The sequence below is a fragment of the Scleropages formosus genome, chromosome 2 (assembly GCF_900964775.1).
Source record: "Scleropages formosus chromosome 2, fSclFor1.1, whole genome shotgun sequence".
Classification (NCBI taxonomy): domain Eukaryota; kingdom Metazoa; phylum Chordata; class Actinopteri; order Osteoglossiformes; family Osteoglossidae; genus Scleropages; species Scleropages formosus.
In genome coordinates, this window is record NC_041807.1 from 34265652 (window position 1) to 34284368 (window position 18717).

The following is an 18717-nucleotide window of genomic DNA, read 5'->3' on the forward strand; positions in this document are numbered from 1 at the left end:
TGTTAACTCGGACATATGACTAAGAAGTTCAGTTCCAGTTGGCTGCATTTCTTTTTTTATTAAATCTAATCTCTTAAAGTAATCAGTTACTAACAATTTCTTTTTGTCGAGCATTGTTTCCCTATAAGACCCGGGGGAGCCGGCCGGCCGTCACACAAGGACCCCGTGCTGACCGAAGTTGATGACCACCTGTCATGATGGACGAGACATAACTATGTGAACTGGAAATCAAGTTTAACACTCAGCTACAATTGTTATTATTAGTTGTAAATTGACTTGATAGTCTTTTTAATATAGAGTGCTGTGGTGGGGCGGGTAGCCACTGGTACTGGGACCCCCATAGGTTTTTTTCTCCCTTGACTTTCAGTTACGAGTTTTTTGTTCCTTTCCTCGGTGGCCAGTAGGCATACTATAGCTTTAATAAATACATAGATAATGTATTATGCTAGTCTGAAGTCAACTCTATTATTTGTCTCTGCCTTATGCCTTTGTTCAGTGCTCTGTCACTGTGTGAGAAGAGCGCTCTATTAAAATAAATTGAATTGAAAGAGACACCAGACACCAATTGTTTCAGAACACAAAAGGCTCTGCTTTATTGACCATTAACAACTCATAAGCCATCTATCCAGGGTTGAGGTACACCAACGGAACAAACAAAAGTGAACCCTACCCTTTGTGCCACCATCTACCCTATCCAAATAAAACAAACAAAAAAACACCAGTCTAACATGGCTCCTAACTAAGGAAAAGAGGAGAAAAACTGCTACAAGCAAAATGACACTCACCCCCTTCCGGCAGTTCCTGGTTTATACTGATTTACAGTGAACTATTTACATATTGTCATTTACATACATTTACACTAAATACACAGCTGAGGCTTTTACCACTATTTATGAGGTGGTATGAGTGACAGAGAGAGTGTGTTCCACTGATGTATGGATGAGTGACCCAGTGTAAGTAGTGTATCTAGCAGTGTAAGTCACCACGATGAATAAGGTGTGTGGGCTGATAGTAACACTACATCGAGTTCGTTGGAAGTCGCTTTGGACAAAAGCGTCTACTAAGTAAAAAAATGTAAATGTAATTTATGAAGCCATGGCGCTTCCTATGCTTGTAAAATTCTCGTTCCCAAATAGACAGTTCACCTCCAGCACCTCAACGGCACAAATTTTTCTGGTGTAACCAGGCTCTCTCTTGTCTCGTGGCTTTGTCACATTCAGTAATCTTCCATTTCTGTGGGCCGATCTCAGTTGGATGTCGATTAGCCTTCACATCTTCACCTCTGAAGAGAGAGAGACACATTCCCACAAACCAAAATATGGGCGTAATCTGTCTTCTTCACATTGACTCCCCCGTCCACAGCACCAGCTCAACCACAGGCTTCCATCAAACCATCCACCTGAAACCGTCTCCTAGATCTTCAAGCTACCACGACACCCTGAAATTCATACATGGCATAATTCAAGCAGCTCTGGTGATTCGTTACATGTTATTTACAGCTCTTCTGTTCCAGTTTACCACACTAAACGCGGCCGCTGTGGCACAACCGCAATGCATTCATGTGGAACAAGGCAAAATCATCATGTCCTTAGTTCATTTATTTTGATTGTCCAGTGCAGAGATTGAACACAACCCGGTGAGCTGAGACCTTATCTACAGCTGAGTCTTTAACCACGATTGAAAATAATTACTTATTTATTTAACAGATACTTTTCCCAAAGTGCCTTCCAGTGAGCACAAGGTAGCACAAAGCATTTAGCCCATAATAATAAGATTCTATGAATAAATGAATTAATGTGAATGCAATGTAAATAATGACAGATTTTGGCATTTGTGACATACGTTTAAAGCTGGGGGTCATGTTAGAGAATCAACAGTGTCTTGAAAGGTGACTTCAGAAAGGACCCAGTCAATTTCCGGAAGCTGTTAAAGAAACTGGTACATGTTGGTGACATTCTGCAGGATTTATTTATGAGAGCCCAACAACGGAGGCTACGCACAAATATGAAGAGATCATTTCCCCATCATGCTTGTTCTGGGCCCTCAGTCGCTTTCTTAGATGTCATCAATGCTTCCACAGATATTCATTTTATGGTGTTATACCAAAAGTTCCATAAGTCTAAAACTCATGAGCAGACATCCTTCAGCCTCCCGCCCCTTGGACGCTCTTCGCCTCGATCACTCCCTCAGCTTCGTTCATGACCCGGACTGTGGACTTGACCCCCAAAATTTTGGCTTTGTCCTCTACCTCGCTTGTGGCCCCGTACCCGATTGTACCTTCACCTCTCCACCACTGAAAAGACCCACAACACCATATCCTACCTCCTCTGCATGCACCGATGCCCCTGGGTCCTGCCCAACATCTACGTTTCCCAAGACCCTCAGACACAGGCTCTGCTTTGGTTGCCCCCTTCCCTCACTCTTGTGCACAATAAACTTCAGCACTTGAATCCACGTTCCCTCAGGGTGACTTCTGAGACCATGCGAGAGGCTCAGGGTCAACAGCATTTCACTCAGTTATGATGATTTATTGAAAGCAATCAAAAGAGAAATTCAGTCCAGAATTTGTTGGTGGCTGGACATGAAGTGGTGAGACTGTGGACCTTTTGGGGAATGGCTGCCCACATCTGCTTGGCTTCCATAAAACCCCTCGCGTCTCACAGACGTCGTAGCATTTACGCACACAGATAAGCGGATCTGTAGGCTCATCTGCCATGGATTCGTCACCTGGCTTTGCCTCCACGTACTGTATTTATTTTGTCCCCAGATTCTTAATGTAATACACTGGACTTGCATTCGGGGAAATGTAAGAATGGCTTCACGTTTCAATACAAAATTGTTCTCACCGTTTTCCCATGGCCGAAACGAAAGTGATGATGCTCGCCACTGAGCGCAAGCAAACATTCGTCTGCTCCGTGTCACAGTTCAACAGACGCGTGCCGCACCTGCGAGGCATTCTGCAGAACGAGTGACATGTACACCGAGTTGTAACTGAAAACACATCTCTGAAATCGCAGGTCTCTGGGGAGTTAATGCGTCTCTCTTTCTAGAGGAATCTATGAAGCAGCAGTAATGACAGCAGCGCTAGACCCTCTCAACTCCCACCCCACCCCACCCCATGGAACCTCAGCTCCCCCTGTTGCATCCAAGAAATTGCACTTCGGGAACCACCGCAATAAATAAAATACAATCTTTGAAAAACTGTACAGCCGCCTTGAGATCCACAGCAAATCATAAGAACAGCGTGTGACCCCTTTACCCCCTGCTGTTCATGTCTCTCTTGGTTTGTCCAGTTGGTTAAGGTCCAGATCCTTACGGTTCTTGTCGGGGGTCACCGGCAGGTGTGCGTCTCCACTGTGCGCCGACACTGCTTGCACCTGACGTAGCAGCACCAGTGGAACCTGCAGCCGCACCTGTCCACCACCTGGGCTTGCTCCGTGCGGAAGCCCCGCCCACAGCACATGAGCTCGCAGCCGTCGATGGCCTTAGACGTCTTGTTGCAGTGGCGGCCGGCGGTACCCAGCACTCCGCTGCGTGGGTCCTGCTCGCAGAAGTCCGGGCTGGGCTCCAGGTACACCAGGTCCTCCTCCGTGTGCGGTTTGAACTGCGGATTCTTGGGTACGAGCACCCTGGTGGAACCGACCCGACGCGGCTCTGCCTCGGTGGCGCCGTCGAACCTCTCCTTGAGGATGTTACCCACAACGCGGAAGGGAGGCATGGCCCTCCAGCAGGTTTTCACCTCGCAGGAGCCGGACACCCCGTGACACTTGCACTCCACTCGCATGTTGTTCAGGATGGCCTGGGGACACACGTGTGGGGTGTCCTGTGTTACGTCATTACATCTTAACCATAGATCATCATAGTTTAGGAAGTACAACAGGAAATTTCTCAATGACCGTATTCCAAATTTCAGGACAAACACCTACTACATTTAGCTGATGCTTTCCTCCAAAGCGACCTACAATGTTAAGGCACTTATAATTATTTACCTATTTATACAGCTGGGTAATCTTACTGGAGCCATTTAGGGTAAGTACCTTACTCAAGGGTACTCCAGCCAGAGGTGGGAATCAAATCTGCAACCTTTGGTCCAAAGGCAGCGATTCTGACCAGGACGCCACCAGCAGCTATAATCACAGATTACATTCCTATGCAGCCTGCGTTGGTCTGGTGCCCCATCCCGGGTGTATCCCCCCTTGTGCCCAGTGCTTCTGGGAAAGGGTTCGAATCATCACGACCCTGCTTATGACAAGCAGGTACGGAAATTGGACGTATGGATGAATACAGTATATTCTCATGGAAAAATACATACACCTGTGTGCGCTTGTCCAGCGATGGACTGGTGTCATGTCCAGGTGGAAACTACACGTCCTGTTGTCCTAAGATAGATTCTGGACCACTGTGGCCCTGACTTGGACAAGTGGTTAATGATACTGAATGAGTGAGCGGCTGTGATTGATTTTTCCTTAATATCTTATACATAGTATAGATGTAGATCCGTACACTGCGTATGAGCTGTTTTTTTTAAAACCCACTTCCGCTGCTCAGTTTTACTCCTTTTATCTTGAAAGCCAGAACAAAGTGTCCTTGTGGTACCTTTCGACCGGCTTCGTTGTTGTGCAGGTTCATGAGCACTCTACCGGGCGAGGAGCCCTTGTTTCTCTCGTGCACGTCCACAAACGAGGCGGAGAAAGCCACCCCGTAGGCGATGTTGTCCGAGCAGCCGGACCATTGGAAGCCTGCTGGGAAACTGTAATCAGGGACGAGGTTCCGGCGTGTGCAGTAGCAGCCTGTTAGAACAGCTTCGGTGTTTACGGAGCTCTGCTTGTGACCAGATGCTTAGCAGGTCCACAGTCCTGGAGACCCCTTGCTGCAGTACCTCTATGCAGGGTGGTTAAACCAGATTGCCCCGCTCACATTTCCAGCTGCTGTGCATTAAAGTGTCAGTCATATTTATCTATTTAGTCAATATTCATTTATTTAGTCGATACCCCAAAATTACTCTGATTTACTCATCTGTACAGCTTTGTAATTAATAGTGGAGCAATTCAGGGTAAGTAACTTAAAGGTACTGCAGCTGTATCTGAAATACAAACCTGCAGCCTTCCAGTGCAAAGCAGCAGCTTAAACCACTACGCCACCTGCTGTGTGCTTAGCAGCTAAATAATTAAAAAAGTAAAAATGTAGTAAAAGCTGTGCAAATGGGACCACGGAGGGGAAGGGGGTTTAAAGCTGCGGGTGCGGACAGGCGCCACCTACCCTCCGGGCTGGAGCCGTACACACTGCGGTCACAGCCACACTTGTGGAGCTCCCCGCTGCTGCAGGCCCGGGTCACCTCGAACGCCACGCTGGCAGAGGAGACGGCGTACACGAAGGCGGCCTCCCGGGTCCCTGTAACACACAGGCAGGCAGAGCGCACACCAACACACATTGGCATAGGAAAGCTGCAGTCCGGCGGCAAACGCACTCAACAACGAGGCGGAAATGAGCATTGCCTTTCTGAGTTTTAGCATCCATAATGAGAGGTAATATAAAAGAAGAACAGTCATAAAATATAATGGCCTTGAGTGCTTATTCTTGACAAGAAGTGGTACCTTGTGCCAAATAGGTCAAAGCTTTTGCACTAATTGTCCAGTTGCTGACCTTTACATTTATTCATTTAGCAGGGGATTTTCTCCAAAGCGACTTACAATGTTAGTCTTCTTAGAATTATTTACCCATTTATACAGCGCAGTAATTTTACTGGAGCAATTAAGGGTAAGTACCTTGCTCAAGGGTACTACAGCCAGAGGTGCAGATTGAACCTGTGGGTCCAAAGGCAGCAGCTCTAACCACTGCTTCCAGGTGTCCCAAGCTGGCCCTCGCTGAAGGTCAGTCCTTCCTTCCAGTAGGAGGCGCTGTGGCCTCACCCTGAGTGACCACCTTCCCGAAGATGGGCTGCGTGTCCAGCATGGAGCAGTTCCAGCGGCGATTGCGGAACTGGTGCTGACACTCGTCGACGGCCAGCCGGGCCCCGCGGCGAACAGCGTCCATCATGTCCACGTGACGCTTGCACACCTGAACCTGCTTGGGGACCAGCCCTTTCAGCCTCTCGCACGACTCCCCGTCCGAGATGCTGCCCGTCGAAGACAGCCGGGCCAGGTACCTGAAAGGGGCGCCGACGTACCGGCAAACATGTTGGTCAGCACCGATACACACAAAAACACACCCACTACATGGGGTGACAGGTATGATTATGTAAAACAAGAAAAAATACTATGGATTTCCTAGTACTACACTGATACAGCAATAGCAGTAGTAACCACAAGGTGACAGCCTTTTCTCAGTTTCAGAGGTGCGCATCTGTGCTCCACATACGCAGCGCCTCCCCAAGCAACGAACCCATCCGGCGTCAGAAGGTTGTTTGTAACTCATTTTGTTCCTAACTCAAAAGCCAGTTTTACCCCTAAATCGAAATGAGCACTAACTTAAAAAAAAACACCTCCATCAATGTATGTGTGCATTAGATTCTGTGAAAGCCTTGCATGCGGCTATAATAAGTAAAAAGTCCTCCGTAAGAGCTTTTCACACATTTTTTCAGAACCGCTTGTCCCATACAGGGTCGCGGGGAACCGGAGCCTACCCGGCAACACAGGGCGTAAGGCCAGAGGGGGAGGGGACACACCCAGGACGGGACGCCAGTTTTTTATTAATTTTGAGCTACATTAAAATGAATGGTAATTTTAAATTACAAAAATAAAATAAGTTTTCTCCACAACCCCCTATTAAATGCCAGCCGTTAGGCTACTCGTCCCGTAATCGTGTGCAGTGTTCATCATCTTCTAACCCCTTTGAACCTTGTGACTGTGGTAACAGTAGATCCCTTCTTACAGCCGCTATTAGAAGCAATGCTCCTAAAGTGTGGATAAATTTAACCCGATGGCAGATTTATAGTAGATCCACCACCAACTCAGATGTATCCTGAAATGACACCTGCTGTACGTCTCTCTGAGATTTATTACATACTCCTAGTTACACTACTCCTCAAAAACACTTTTATTGTCTATTTTGCTGTCACTTCACCATAATAAGTTTTGTTTTTGAAGGGAACACAGTAAATAGTAGCCCTGGAACACGTCTGCAAGGCTAATAGGGAGGGATAATAATAACAGACGACTGGAGAAAGGACGTTTCCAACACAGATTGCCTGACTAACAACATGGCAGGCCAAAAGTCCCTTTGGTTTTTAAACATTTATCTTTGAGGAGATCTGAATGGGGCCAGTGTTTCTAAGAAGGCGGGGGATGGAGTGCACGCGCTGACCCGGGGCTTCCCGCTCGCAGGGTGCGCCGGGCCGAGGGAGGGAAGCTGGGAGAGCCCGGACACGGAGCGGAGACACGTCACAGCTGGAGGACGAGGAGGAAAGGGAGAGGAACTCAGCGCTACGGTATGTTCAGGCTTTCAGGTATGATTACGTGTGTAAAGAAAGGGAGTGAGAGAGCAAGCAGTACAGAAAAGACACTGGATGGGGAGGTAATCATGGTATCGTTGCTGCTTTGGCCCTATGGTGGAAAGCATCTGTTATGACGCTGTCTCACAATGCAGTGCTTCACGCTTGAATGATATGATATGATATGATATGATATGATATGATATGATATGCCCTCAGTTCAGCCTTAACAATCCTGCTGTTTATCCCTTCCAAGCCACCACTCAACAACATGATCAACTCATCCATACTGTTCATACAAGACAGTAGCTACAAGCCGAAGGAACTGGTGGCATGATGCTCTCCCAACGTATTATGTCTGGAACCCATGCTTGAATCTGTAAGAAATCATTATTAATTTTCTCCTGCATCCAGAAGCCTTGCTTCTGCTCCTTGACCCTCGCAGAACACCAACCAAAGCCTGATGGCTCTTCAGCCCCAAGAGTCTCCTAGGAGGACTGCGAGAAGCACTGCAGTACGGGATGTGTATGGCAGGCAGGTACACTGTCCAATCCACCAGCTCCCAGACTGACCACTGCACCTGGGAGAAGTATGTGGCCAATAAAACCCAATTATGTTCTGCCTTGTATGTTGTACTTTAATTTTGTCGGTATTTCGACTTTTATTCATTGTGCACAAATGTTTGGCTTGGACAGTTAGTCCAATAAATTTGAAAAAAAATTCTAAGGCTGAAAATTTTTTTTAAAATTGCAGCATTTACACTTAAGGATTTGCTACAAGGACTTAATGAGCTCTCTACTTCAACGCAACATATAACGTGAACAAAAGCGCACCCCCGAAAAGACAGGAATCAGATACAAGCAATTATTAAAATACAGCTTGTTTCTTAGATTCTGAGCACACGAATTCCAATAATGCTATGATTAAGAAACCCCAAGATTTTGATTTTGGACCCTTTGTGAGCAGGATAAGCAGGAGGCCAGATGTGGAAGAGCACAGTGTTCTGGCTGGGATGTAGGATCGGTCATGTTCCGTACCTATCAGGCTGATTATCCTTTGATTGTCTTGTTGGCTTTAACCAGAGTCTTGATGCGAGCTGCTACAGGAAGCTACCGTAGTGAGATGAGCAGAGGGAACACTTGGGGACATTTTGGCAAGTTCAACAGAACTTGAGCCATAGCATTCTGCAACAACTGAAGAAGCTTGATGCCAAAGGCCACAAGACCCGTGAGATAAGGAGCCCTCCTTAGGAGAGACAGGACTTCAGTGAAGGAGATGTTGAACAGAGATCAGTCATCCAGGCAGGGATGTCAGAGAGACATACTGCAATGTGTGAGGATATACCTGTGTCATTTGGGGGAAAGATAGGAAAAGCTATGTGTCATCTGCTTTGGAGTGATAGAAAAAGCTATGACAGGTAATGAACAAGTAGTATAGGTATAGAAGAATAAAGGACCAAGTATCGAACCCTGTGGAACATCTAGCAAGGGAGACTGAGGGGCAGAGACGGAGCCATGCCAATCCACCAGCAACATGGCTTTTGGTTTTAGTTCTGTCTTTTCAATCCTAAATGTAAATTCTTAAAATATAAAGATGGAAAATCTGAGGATGGCTGCTTTTGGGTTTTGTATTTAAAATATAAAGATGGAAAATCTGAGGATGGCTGCTTTTGGGTTTTGTATTTAAAATATGAAAAAGGTGGTAACAATCCACAACCATAAACTTCCTAGCTATTAAAGCTGGTCATTAAACTTTGCAGAAATTTTTGCAGAAAGGAGAATGTGGCCTAAAACAACAAAACACTTATTCGTCTCATGTTATGCAATATTTATCTGATCAAATTAAACTCCTTCTCAGACTAAAAAAACTGTCTTCCTACTCTTGTGTGGTCCAAATTCATTCCTTACCTTAGCCTTTCGGCCCATTCTAAAGATTCTAGGTTAGTACAGGAAATATTATTAGGTTTTTCAATGGTGAAACACACAAAGTGAAATTATAGAAAAAATGAAAAAAATTTGTTTATAAGAAGTGCAGTTGTTGACGTGTCATCAAGTTGACAACAGTTTAACTAGTACAATACTACAAAACTGACCTCCTTGTATCTTAATGACCAATAGCTACAGAAGTTCCCAAAGGGTCTTTTCCAATAAAATCAAGAACATTTAATGTCATGATTAATTTGCTGATTTTCTCTCCAGATTATTTTTATCCTTGAACTCATTTTGCCAACCAAACTTGATTGTATGGTATTATATTATTATATATATTATATATCTTATAGGGAGGGGGTGCGGTGGCGCAGTGGGTTGGACTGGGTCCTGCTCTCCCGTGGGTCTGGGGTTCGGGTCCTGCTTGGGGTGCCTTGCGACGGACTGGCGTCCCGTCCTGGGTGTGTCCCCTCCCCCTCCGGCCCTGCGCCCTGTGTTGCCGGGTTGGGCTCTGGCTCCCCGTGACCCCGAATGGGACAAGCGGTTCAAAAAAAAAAAAAAATAAAAAAAAAAAATATCTTATAGGGGGTGCGGCGGTGCAGTGGGTTGGACCAGGGTCCTACTCTCCGGTGGGTCTGGGGTTCGAGTCCCGCTTGGGGTGCTGTCCTGGGTGTGTCCCCTCCCCCTTACGCCCTGTGTTGCTGGGTTAGGCTCTGGTTCCCCGTGACCCCCTATGGGACAAGCGGTCCTGAAAGTGTGGGTGTGTGTATATCTTATATATTATATACAGACATGCATCGCTTAACAAAGGGGACACATTCTGAGAAATGTGTCGTTAGGCAATTTAATTGTTGTGAGAACATCATAGAGTGTACTCATACAAACCTAGATGGTATAGCCTTGATCACTGAGTGTACTTATACAAACCCAAAGGGTATAGCCTCGATCATAGAGTGTACTCATACAAACCTAGATGGTATAACCTCGATCATACAGTGTACTCATACAAATCTAGATGGTATAACCTCAATCATAGAGTGTACTCATACAAACCTAGATGGTATAGCCTCGATCATAGAATCATAGAGTGTACTCATACAAATCTAGATGGTATAGTCTCGATCACTGAGTGTACTTATACAAACCTAGATGGTATAGCCTCTTTCACTGAGTGTATTCATACAAACCTAGATGGTATAGCCTCGATCACTGAGTGTACTTATACAAACCTAGATGGTATCGCCTCGATCATAGAGTGTACTTATACAAACCAAGATGGTATAGCCTCGATCACTGAGTGTACTTATACAAACCAAGATGGTATAGCCTCGATCATAGGGTGTACTTATACAAACCTAGATGGTATAGCCTCTTTCACTGAGTGTACTCATACAAACCTAGATGGTATAGCCTCGATCACTGAGTGTACTTATACAAACCTAGATGGTATCGCCTCGATCATAGAGTGTACTTATACAAACCAAGATGGTATAGCCTCGATCACTGAGTGTACTTATACAAACCAAGATGGTATAGCCTCGATCATAGGGTGTACTCATACAAACCTAGATGGTATAGCCTCAATGCAGTCAAGAGACGCGGTAAACACAAGATTTATGATGCTACTGTCGGTGTAACACAACACACTCTTTTACAGTAAACTTTTTTATAAGTAGAAAGAGTACACTAAAATAACGATAAAACATACAGTATAGTAAACCGGTAAAATAGATGTTTATTGTCATTATCAAGTATTATGTACTGTACATAATTGTATGTGCTATACTTTTATATGACTGGCAGCACAGTAGGTTTGTTTACACCTGCATCACCATGAACACGTGAGTAGCACGTTGCGCTACGATGTTACAACGGCTACGACGTCGGCAGTCGATAAGAATTTTTCAGCTCCATTATAATCTTATGGGGCCACCATCGTATATGTGGTCAGTCGTTAAGCAAAACATTGTTAAACGGCGCATGACTGTATTACATTATATACCTTAGAGCGTTTGTATTTTGTATGTTTCAGAAATTAGTAAAATGCACCTAAAAAAGAAAAGAATGAAAAGATAAAAATATCAAAACATAATCAAAATGATCAAAAAATAATCAAAAAGAACACACTTCTGCCCCCGACTCGCAACACCGAAACTCAGAACCAGGGTTTTTCACATGCGGAGGCCCAGCAATGCAGCAGACAGTGAACAGAGATGGCTTTTCAACAAGAGCTGGACAGCAATCCAAGGATGCTGGGATAGAACTCAGCAGTAATAATGCATTTTCTGTGACCTTTCTCATTTTAATAAACCAAACATTCACAGTATAGAACATGATATTGTAGCATCCCCCCATAGAGCTACTAGAAACTGGTTCAGGAGGCAGAGTAAAACAACCATGCTCCTTACTAAACATGTACATGTCTTTCATCAGTAGTCTTAACAAAGATGCTTCAGACAGTACAAAAGGTGCAGAACTCCCCAGAATTCCCCTCTTCAACACTGAACATAAATAGAACGACAACCAATCGGCACCAGACACACACAACTATGTACACATGAACACTAATAGCAGCTATTTAGAGGACGCTGGTATAACTCCCCTCAGGGCTGTTACAATATGTTTTGTTGTGTAATCAGTAGAGAAAGGTATTCTCCAGCCTTCCCTTCCACACACACACACTGGCTAAAGCCACTTGTCCCAAGTGGGGTCGCGGTGAGCCAGAGCCTAACCCGGCAGCACGGGGCATAGGGCTGGAGGGGGAGGGGACACGCTCAGGGCAGGACGCCAGTCCATCACAGGGCATCTCGAGCAGGACTCGAACCCCACACCTGCCAGAGAGCAGGACCCAGGGAAACCTACTGCACCACCATGCTCCTCCCTTCCCTTCCATATGTAATAAAATCATGCTAAACAAGCAATCCTACGTAAAGTTGCAGGCAACTTAGTGAGTAAAGACGTGGACTCGTGACCTGAATGTCGCACTTTTAAGTCCCACTCCCGAGTATTGCTGTTACATACAGAAAACAAGGAACTTGCCTGGAAACGGTCAGTAGCTCCTCTTTCACCACCTGTACTCCATGCACTTTCTATGTTTGTTTTAATTTTTAGTGGTGGTTAAGTCCACCTCACACACTGGGTGGAATGAACTCCTCAGTATGTCTCTTCTTCAGCGATGCCGTACTACATTTTGTACCACACCGTGCCATTGCTGCTATAGATCAACTCTTTGACAGGTTTCCTTCTGCATTGCCAGTCCTGCCTTATCTAATAGGAGCTTGTGGGCAAGACTCTGCTCAATTTAAATCTGAATTACTCGAGCTCTGTGAGCTCATAAATAACTTTCACTGTCCAAACAATATCTATTTAAGGTCCCCGAACCGAATGCTGCAGTAACCAAAGTGGATAAATTTACCTGGGTTTATAAACCACTCCTGTGTTTCCCAGTCTTTTTTTAATAGTGTTTATGCTCCTGCAGCAGCGGACAGAAATGTGCCTTATCTATTGTTTGTGTGCTCCTCGCTGCTGTTGAAACTAGACTGAGATATTTGTACATTTCTTGCTTGCGGATGAATGATGAGGGTGATTACTCATTTCGGTGCATGTACACTTTCGAGACTGTTTATGAATTCTTTGTGTATTCTGTTTGTGTTTTTGTAAACCAATAGCTGGAGATGTGTACTTCTACTATGACCGATGCTTAACACCCACTTAACGTCTCATTTTTAAAATCAAATTGAGCCACAAAAAATATCACAGTAAAATACACGTCATACGTTATTAAGCAATGCCTCAGCAGGGTTATAATTTTACGCACAGCTATTATAACAACGAACTTTTAGCTGATCCAACACGGGTTAAATAATTCTTCTAAGGTACAACAGCAAGAACCCTCCTGGAACCATAATTATTTAAAACCCCTGGTGCACTTACTGCTCCTGAAATATTACTGAACTTGCGTCCACTCTGTTTTGAATTTCATTCATAGCAACGATAAACTAATAAATTATGAAACAATTACATGATAAATTATTTTGGCACATTTAAGAACAAAATGATAACATGTTATATGTTTTATTAATAAAAGGAAAACTGTTCAATTTGACATAAAGCTATAATTGGTTATCCACTGTCATCAATTAAAATTAATAACTACATTAAATGTGCTTTTCGTGTTTGTAAAGTGAAAGAAACCTGTACTGACATTCAAGAAATAAAAAAAATTATTATGTCTACAGACTTTTACATGTTAAATTTAGATCATGTATCTTATAGGGCCGTGTGAAATGCTTGCATAAGTTGTTTTCTGTAAAACACCTGCTTGTTCAAGGAGAATAAAGAAATGGAGATCATTCAAAAATGATTTGTCTTTTTTGTCAAGGTCACAATGCTTCACTGATATTTCATTCGTTCCCCGAAAGTTTTACTCTAACACGTTTAACTGCTTCATTGCCAGATATTTATGTAATATTTCGGCTCATTTCCTCATTCCTGGAAATGAGCAACTATCTCTTTGCAAGGATATATTCTTAATCACCATGCAACTATGATCCCTCCTTATATTGTGGGAGAACAAAATCAATTAATCAATAAGTCAATCGGTCTATATATATAAATAATATCCTGGGCAAAACTTTAAAAGGCTGATCTTCAGACATCCTGGCATTTTCACTATGCCACATGTAAAATAATATTTATTGTTATAACTCAGTTTTAAAGATTATTTTATTTGTTGTTCATTTTTCTTGTGTAATCACAGATTTTTTGCCTCTAATAACAGTAACTTTAAAGCATGTGTAATGTTTTAATGTCTGACCATTGCAATTTTTTACTTGTTTTTTTAAACATGGTTATATTTCACTTTATTTTAATTTCGTCTGTTTGGTATTAATGTCCAAAAATGAGAACATGAGAAAAATGAACTGAATAAATAAAGTAAATTTAAAAAAAGTGTAATCTGACTTCATTTCTCAGTCAAAACTAAAATGGTACATTGTTAGGGCCTATAAGCAAAGCTGCTTGTCAGTCTTAATTATTTTTATCGCATCAACTCTTCTCACTGGACAGAAGCAAGAGCACAGAGGGCAGGTCAATCAATAAAAGTGACAGTTTGTACAGCTTTACTGCCCCAAAATAAGTGCAACATGTACACACTGCATAACACAGGAAAAAAGTCATCATTGTCTAAGTGCAGATTTTACACCCTCCCTTACTAGTGCTGAGTGTGTAGAGAAGCGCAGTAACAGTGATCAGTGAGCGCTGTACTCCAGTGAACAATTTTAATGTAGACTTTGTTCTTACTACACTTTTTCTCTTTATTTTGAAACATGGTTTTGAAATTCAGTTTACCTTTTTCATGGGAATCCCACGCCTTAATCATTTACTTGATCTTTTTTTTAACTAATTCATTTTAACTATCAAAACTGTGATTTCTAGCATCATCGAGAAACACAGTTGTTTGAAGACGATTCGCTTTTCATATATGATGGCAACGAAAAACACTCACATGCGGCAAACATCCCAACACTATATGTAGAAAAAACAGTGCAAGGACTCCCAGCTAATTGAAATGAACTCCTTCTGTGAAACTTTATTTCCCAAGAAGTTTGTACTGTGTATAAAAAAAAGGTGTACTATTTTTTAATGGATGAGAAAATAGAGGAGCAAGCGTTGTATTCTTTGTGTTGCACTTCTTTTGAAGGAAAGTGTCAGGAAACACGCAGAAGTTTAGAAGAGAAAAGGCAGGAGAAGAGGAAGAGTTATGAACTTACAGCAGAAGAAGAGGAAGGGTTATGAACTAATAGCAGAAGAGGAGAAAGGGATATGAACTCACAGCAGAAGAAGAGGAAGGGCTATGAACTCACAGCAGAAGAGGAGGAAGGGCTATGAACTTAGAGCAGAAGAAGAGGAAGGGTTATGAACTAATAGCAGAAGAGGAGAAAGGGATATGAACTCACAGCAGAAGAAGAGGAAGGGCTGTGAACTCACAGCAGAAGAGGAGGAAGGGCTATGAACTTAGAGCAGAAGAAGAGGAAGGGTTATGAACTCACAGCAGAAGAAGAGGAAGGGATATGAACTTAGAGCAGAAGAAGACAAAGGGTTATGAACTCACAACAGAGGAAGAGGAAGGGTTATGAACTTAGAGCAGAAGAGGAGGAAGGGATATGAACTTAGAGCAGAAGAGGAGAAAGGGCTATGAACTCACAGCAGAAGAGGAGGAAGGGCTATGAACTTACAGCCAGCTGCTGGCATTGGCGGAGAGGAGCCCGAGAAGGAGGAGCAGCGGAGCCCGGATGGAGGAGCCCGGGGACATGATGATGATGCCGACAGCAGCAGCGGACACCGAAGTCCTCACTGAGAGTCTGGATGGAGATTCCGGATGAGTTGATCCCCTCTTTCTACGCACTTAATCCATGGCGAGGAATCGCGCGTCTGGCGGTTTCTCGTCACCCGGTGCGCGCGACTGCCGCTACAATGTTGCGCAACGCGGCGGCATCGCGCTGTCATTTGTATCCATTCACCGGCGTCAGAAGAGCGATCTGAAGTAGCTCAGATTATTGCTTCCCGTCTTTCCAGGGTTGACTATCATCTCATGGTTTGGAACCTTAATCCTGGATGAATGTTTCTCCTCCGCAGAGCAGAGACGAGATGATGAGACCCATCCGACAGTCGCGAAGCCGACAGGAGCTGAGAAGCTGCTGCTGGAGTGCAGAGGGGCGGTGCCACTTCTGAATGAGGTGCAAATGAAAAGTCAAGGAGTTGAAGAATGAAGGTGGGCTCCGTGAAGGAAATGAGCAAGCAAGCACAGGAAGGTGGGCTGATGAAGAGGATGAAGAAGTAAGAAGATGAGGATGGGCTGATGAAGGAGATTTGGTGAAGACTAGCTGGTGAAGGAGATTAGCAAGTATGGAGATCAAGATGGGCTGGTGAAGGAGATGAGTGATTAAAGGATGCAAGTAAGTAAGGAGGTGAAGGTGGGATGATGGGCTGATGACGGAGACTAGTGAGTGAGGCTCATTTGGCTACACATATCGAGTTCAAGACCGGTTACAGCCTACAAAAGTGTCAAAGATCTGCTCCACAATACCTGTAGTCCGACAGAAGTGCCACGTTCTTCCACCTCGGACCACCGGAGGTCCCACTCATAAAAGTTTGAACGAGTTCCCTTCGTCCCTCGGAAGTGCTGAATCCCTTTCTGCATTCAGGAAGAGTCTCATAACACATCTCCTTTGAACTTGTTTCTCTCCTGATCTCCTAATAGCTCCATTAATTTGGACAAACGACTGCTTTGACAATCGTGTGTCTGCAAGGGTGTCGCTACAGGCATGAATGGTAATAATGATTCTTGGGGTCCACATGTTGAGATATTTTTTCATAGTTGGGATGTCTACACAAATTTATTTTATTCTAAAAGGATGGGAGCAGAGCAATATTCTTTCAGGGGACCCAGAATTCTTAGCTACGCCCCTGCATGTCTGTGTCTGAAGCTCTCCACCATGCACTTTTGTTTACTCTAATTTCTACATCATTTTGGAGAAAAGCACCTGCTGAATGAATAAATGTAAATTTACATTTCGGTTACATCCACTTCCAAATAAAGCTTCAATGAGTCTGTATTAATATCAAATACGAACGTAACTGTAATTTCAGAAATAAGATTTAAATTGTTAAAGAAGTACCCTATAATTTAACTGATCATGGGGAATTATTTGTCTGAAAAGTAGGACAATATACAGGTATTAAGCATAAAAAAACCCGGCACATCGTAACAACGTACACTGATCTTCTCTTCACAAGTAATAAGTGAAAACATTATGAATTAAAGAATTTTTTTACAACAGTTCAGTGTTGAGTGCCACGTCTTTTTTTTTAAGGTTTGTTCATATTACTTTTCATCAGGGTTAGTTTTCATGAAGCCATGACATCGTTTATTTTGAAGATGCATTCGTACACCCTTGAGAATTTATTTTAAGTACAGGCCGTTTCGAAGGGCTCTTAAATAAAATGACGTCTTTTAAGCTGTTTGTCAAAGCAGTTTAAAGTAAGTTGTCAAGCCTTTATCAACAGCCTCTATACACTCTGTGAATGTATGCCGTGAAGAAAGGGTTTAAATTAAAATTTATTGTGTGTATATAGAACTATACATAATAATTTAGGAAGTTTTTAAGCAGCGCATAAGAGGCCCATTAACATCACATATACAGTACATTATTTGAATCAACTGACAACAAGAAGTTGGGTAAAAGCAAGATAAGACCGAGATGTTTTATTGGCCATAAGAGGGAGGAACTGAGTTCCTTTTCTGCTGAAAAATAATGAATATCATTCAAAGCACAGGCAAGTGCGGATTTTGGCAGTGCTCTGTAACATATAAATGCATGTCAGGTTAACATTAAACGTAGTTTATAACCCTTCTAGCTCAATACACTTTAGGGAATAAAAAATACAGCGGTTACCTGTCATAAACTGCCTTTTCGTGCTCTGCGGCGTATTCGCAGTGCATCAGATCTGTACTGAAGACACCATGTACCGCGTTGTGACCCTGCCTGTAGTGCTTTTACAGAACTGTCTCGGGTACGAGGGTGTCAGCAGCGTTGCGGCAGAGCTGCTTGCGTTGGGACTTATGGGGCTTTTCAGAGCTTCATTTGCTGTCAGGATGAACTTTACTTGCTTATAACTGAACAGTTCAGTCTTGAGGTACATTGACAGCATAGGACCTCGCTGTGGTAGCAAGGGGTTAACATCGTGTCAGCGTTATGTTAATGTATTTGTACCGCATAATACAGGTTTTTCTGCTATTTCTTCGCTTTGGGAGAACCAGCCTTTGTGACTGCCAGACTAATTCGCCTTTGATTTAGTTTTTCCATGTTTTGCAGTAGGCCAAGAATGCCCGGTTTTCTAGTTCGCCTGCCAGTGCCGCTTGTTTACCAGTTATCTTTTCGGTTTATTTTTTATTTATGCATTGTTCTATTCATGAGCCTGGCTTCTGTAACAGGGCTTCCTCTTCTGAGTTTAGTTTGCAGTTAGTATTAACATTGGATTTCATTTACAGTGTATTTGTTCATATGGGGGGCGCAGTGGGTCGAACCGGGTCCTGCTCTCCGGTGGGTCTGGGGTTCGAGTCCCGCTTGGGGTGCCTTGCGGAGGACTGACGTCCCGTCCTGGGTGTGTCCCCTCCCCCTCCAGCCTCACGCCCTGCGTTACTGGGTAGGCTCGGCGACCCCGTTGGGACAAAGCGGTTCCGAAAGTGTTTGTGTGTGTATTTGTTCAATTAGCAGACACTTTTCTACAAAGCACTGTAAAGTTATTAGTAACTAGTACCTTTATCCACAGTGACTTACACTGCTAGGTGTCCTGCAG

The 18717-nt window shown here is 43.7% G+C and overlaps 1 protein-coding gene across 1 annotated transcript; it reads right to left on the minus strand.

Annotated features, from left to right (window-relative positions):
* Positions 1-3331: 3331 nt before the first annotated feature.
* Positions 3332-15763, minus strand: LOC108940247 (protein Wnt-4a-like). Its single transcript, XM_018762248.2, has 5 exons — positions 15594-15763; positions 5910-6145; positions 5260-5391; positions 4597-4739; positions 3332-3799 (listed from the first exon to the last, which is right to left on the minus strand). The coding sequence occupies exons 1-5, from the start codon at positions 15668-15670 to the stop codon at positions 3332-3334; spliced, it is 1056 nt and encodes a 351-aa protein (XP_018617764.1). The 5' UTR covers positions 15671-15763.
* Positions 15764-18717: the final 2954 nt, after the last annotated feature.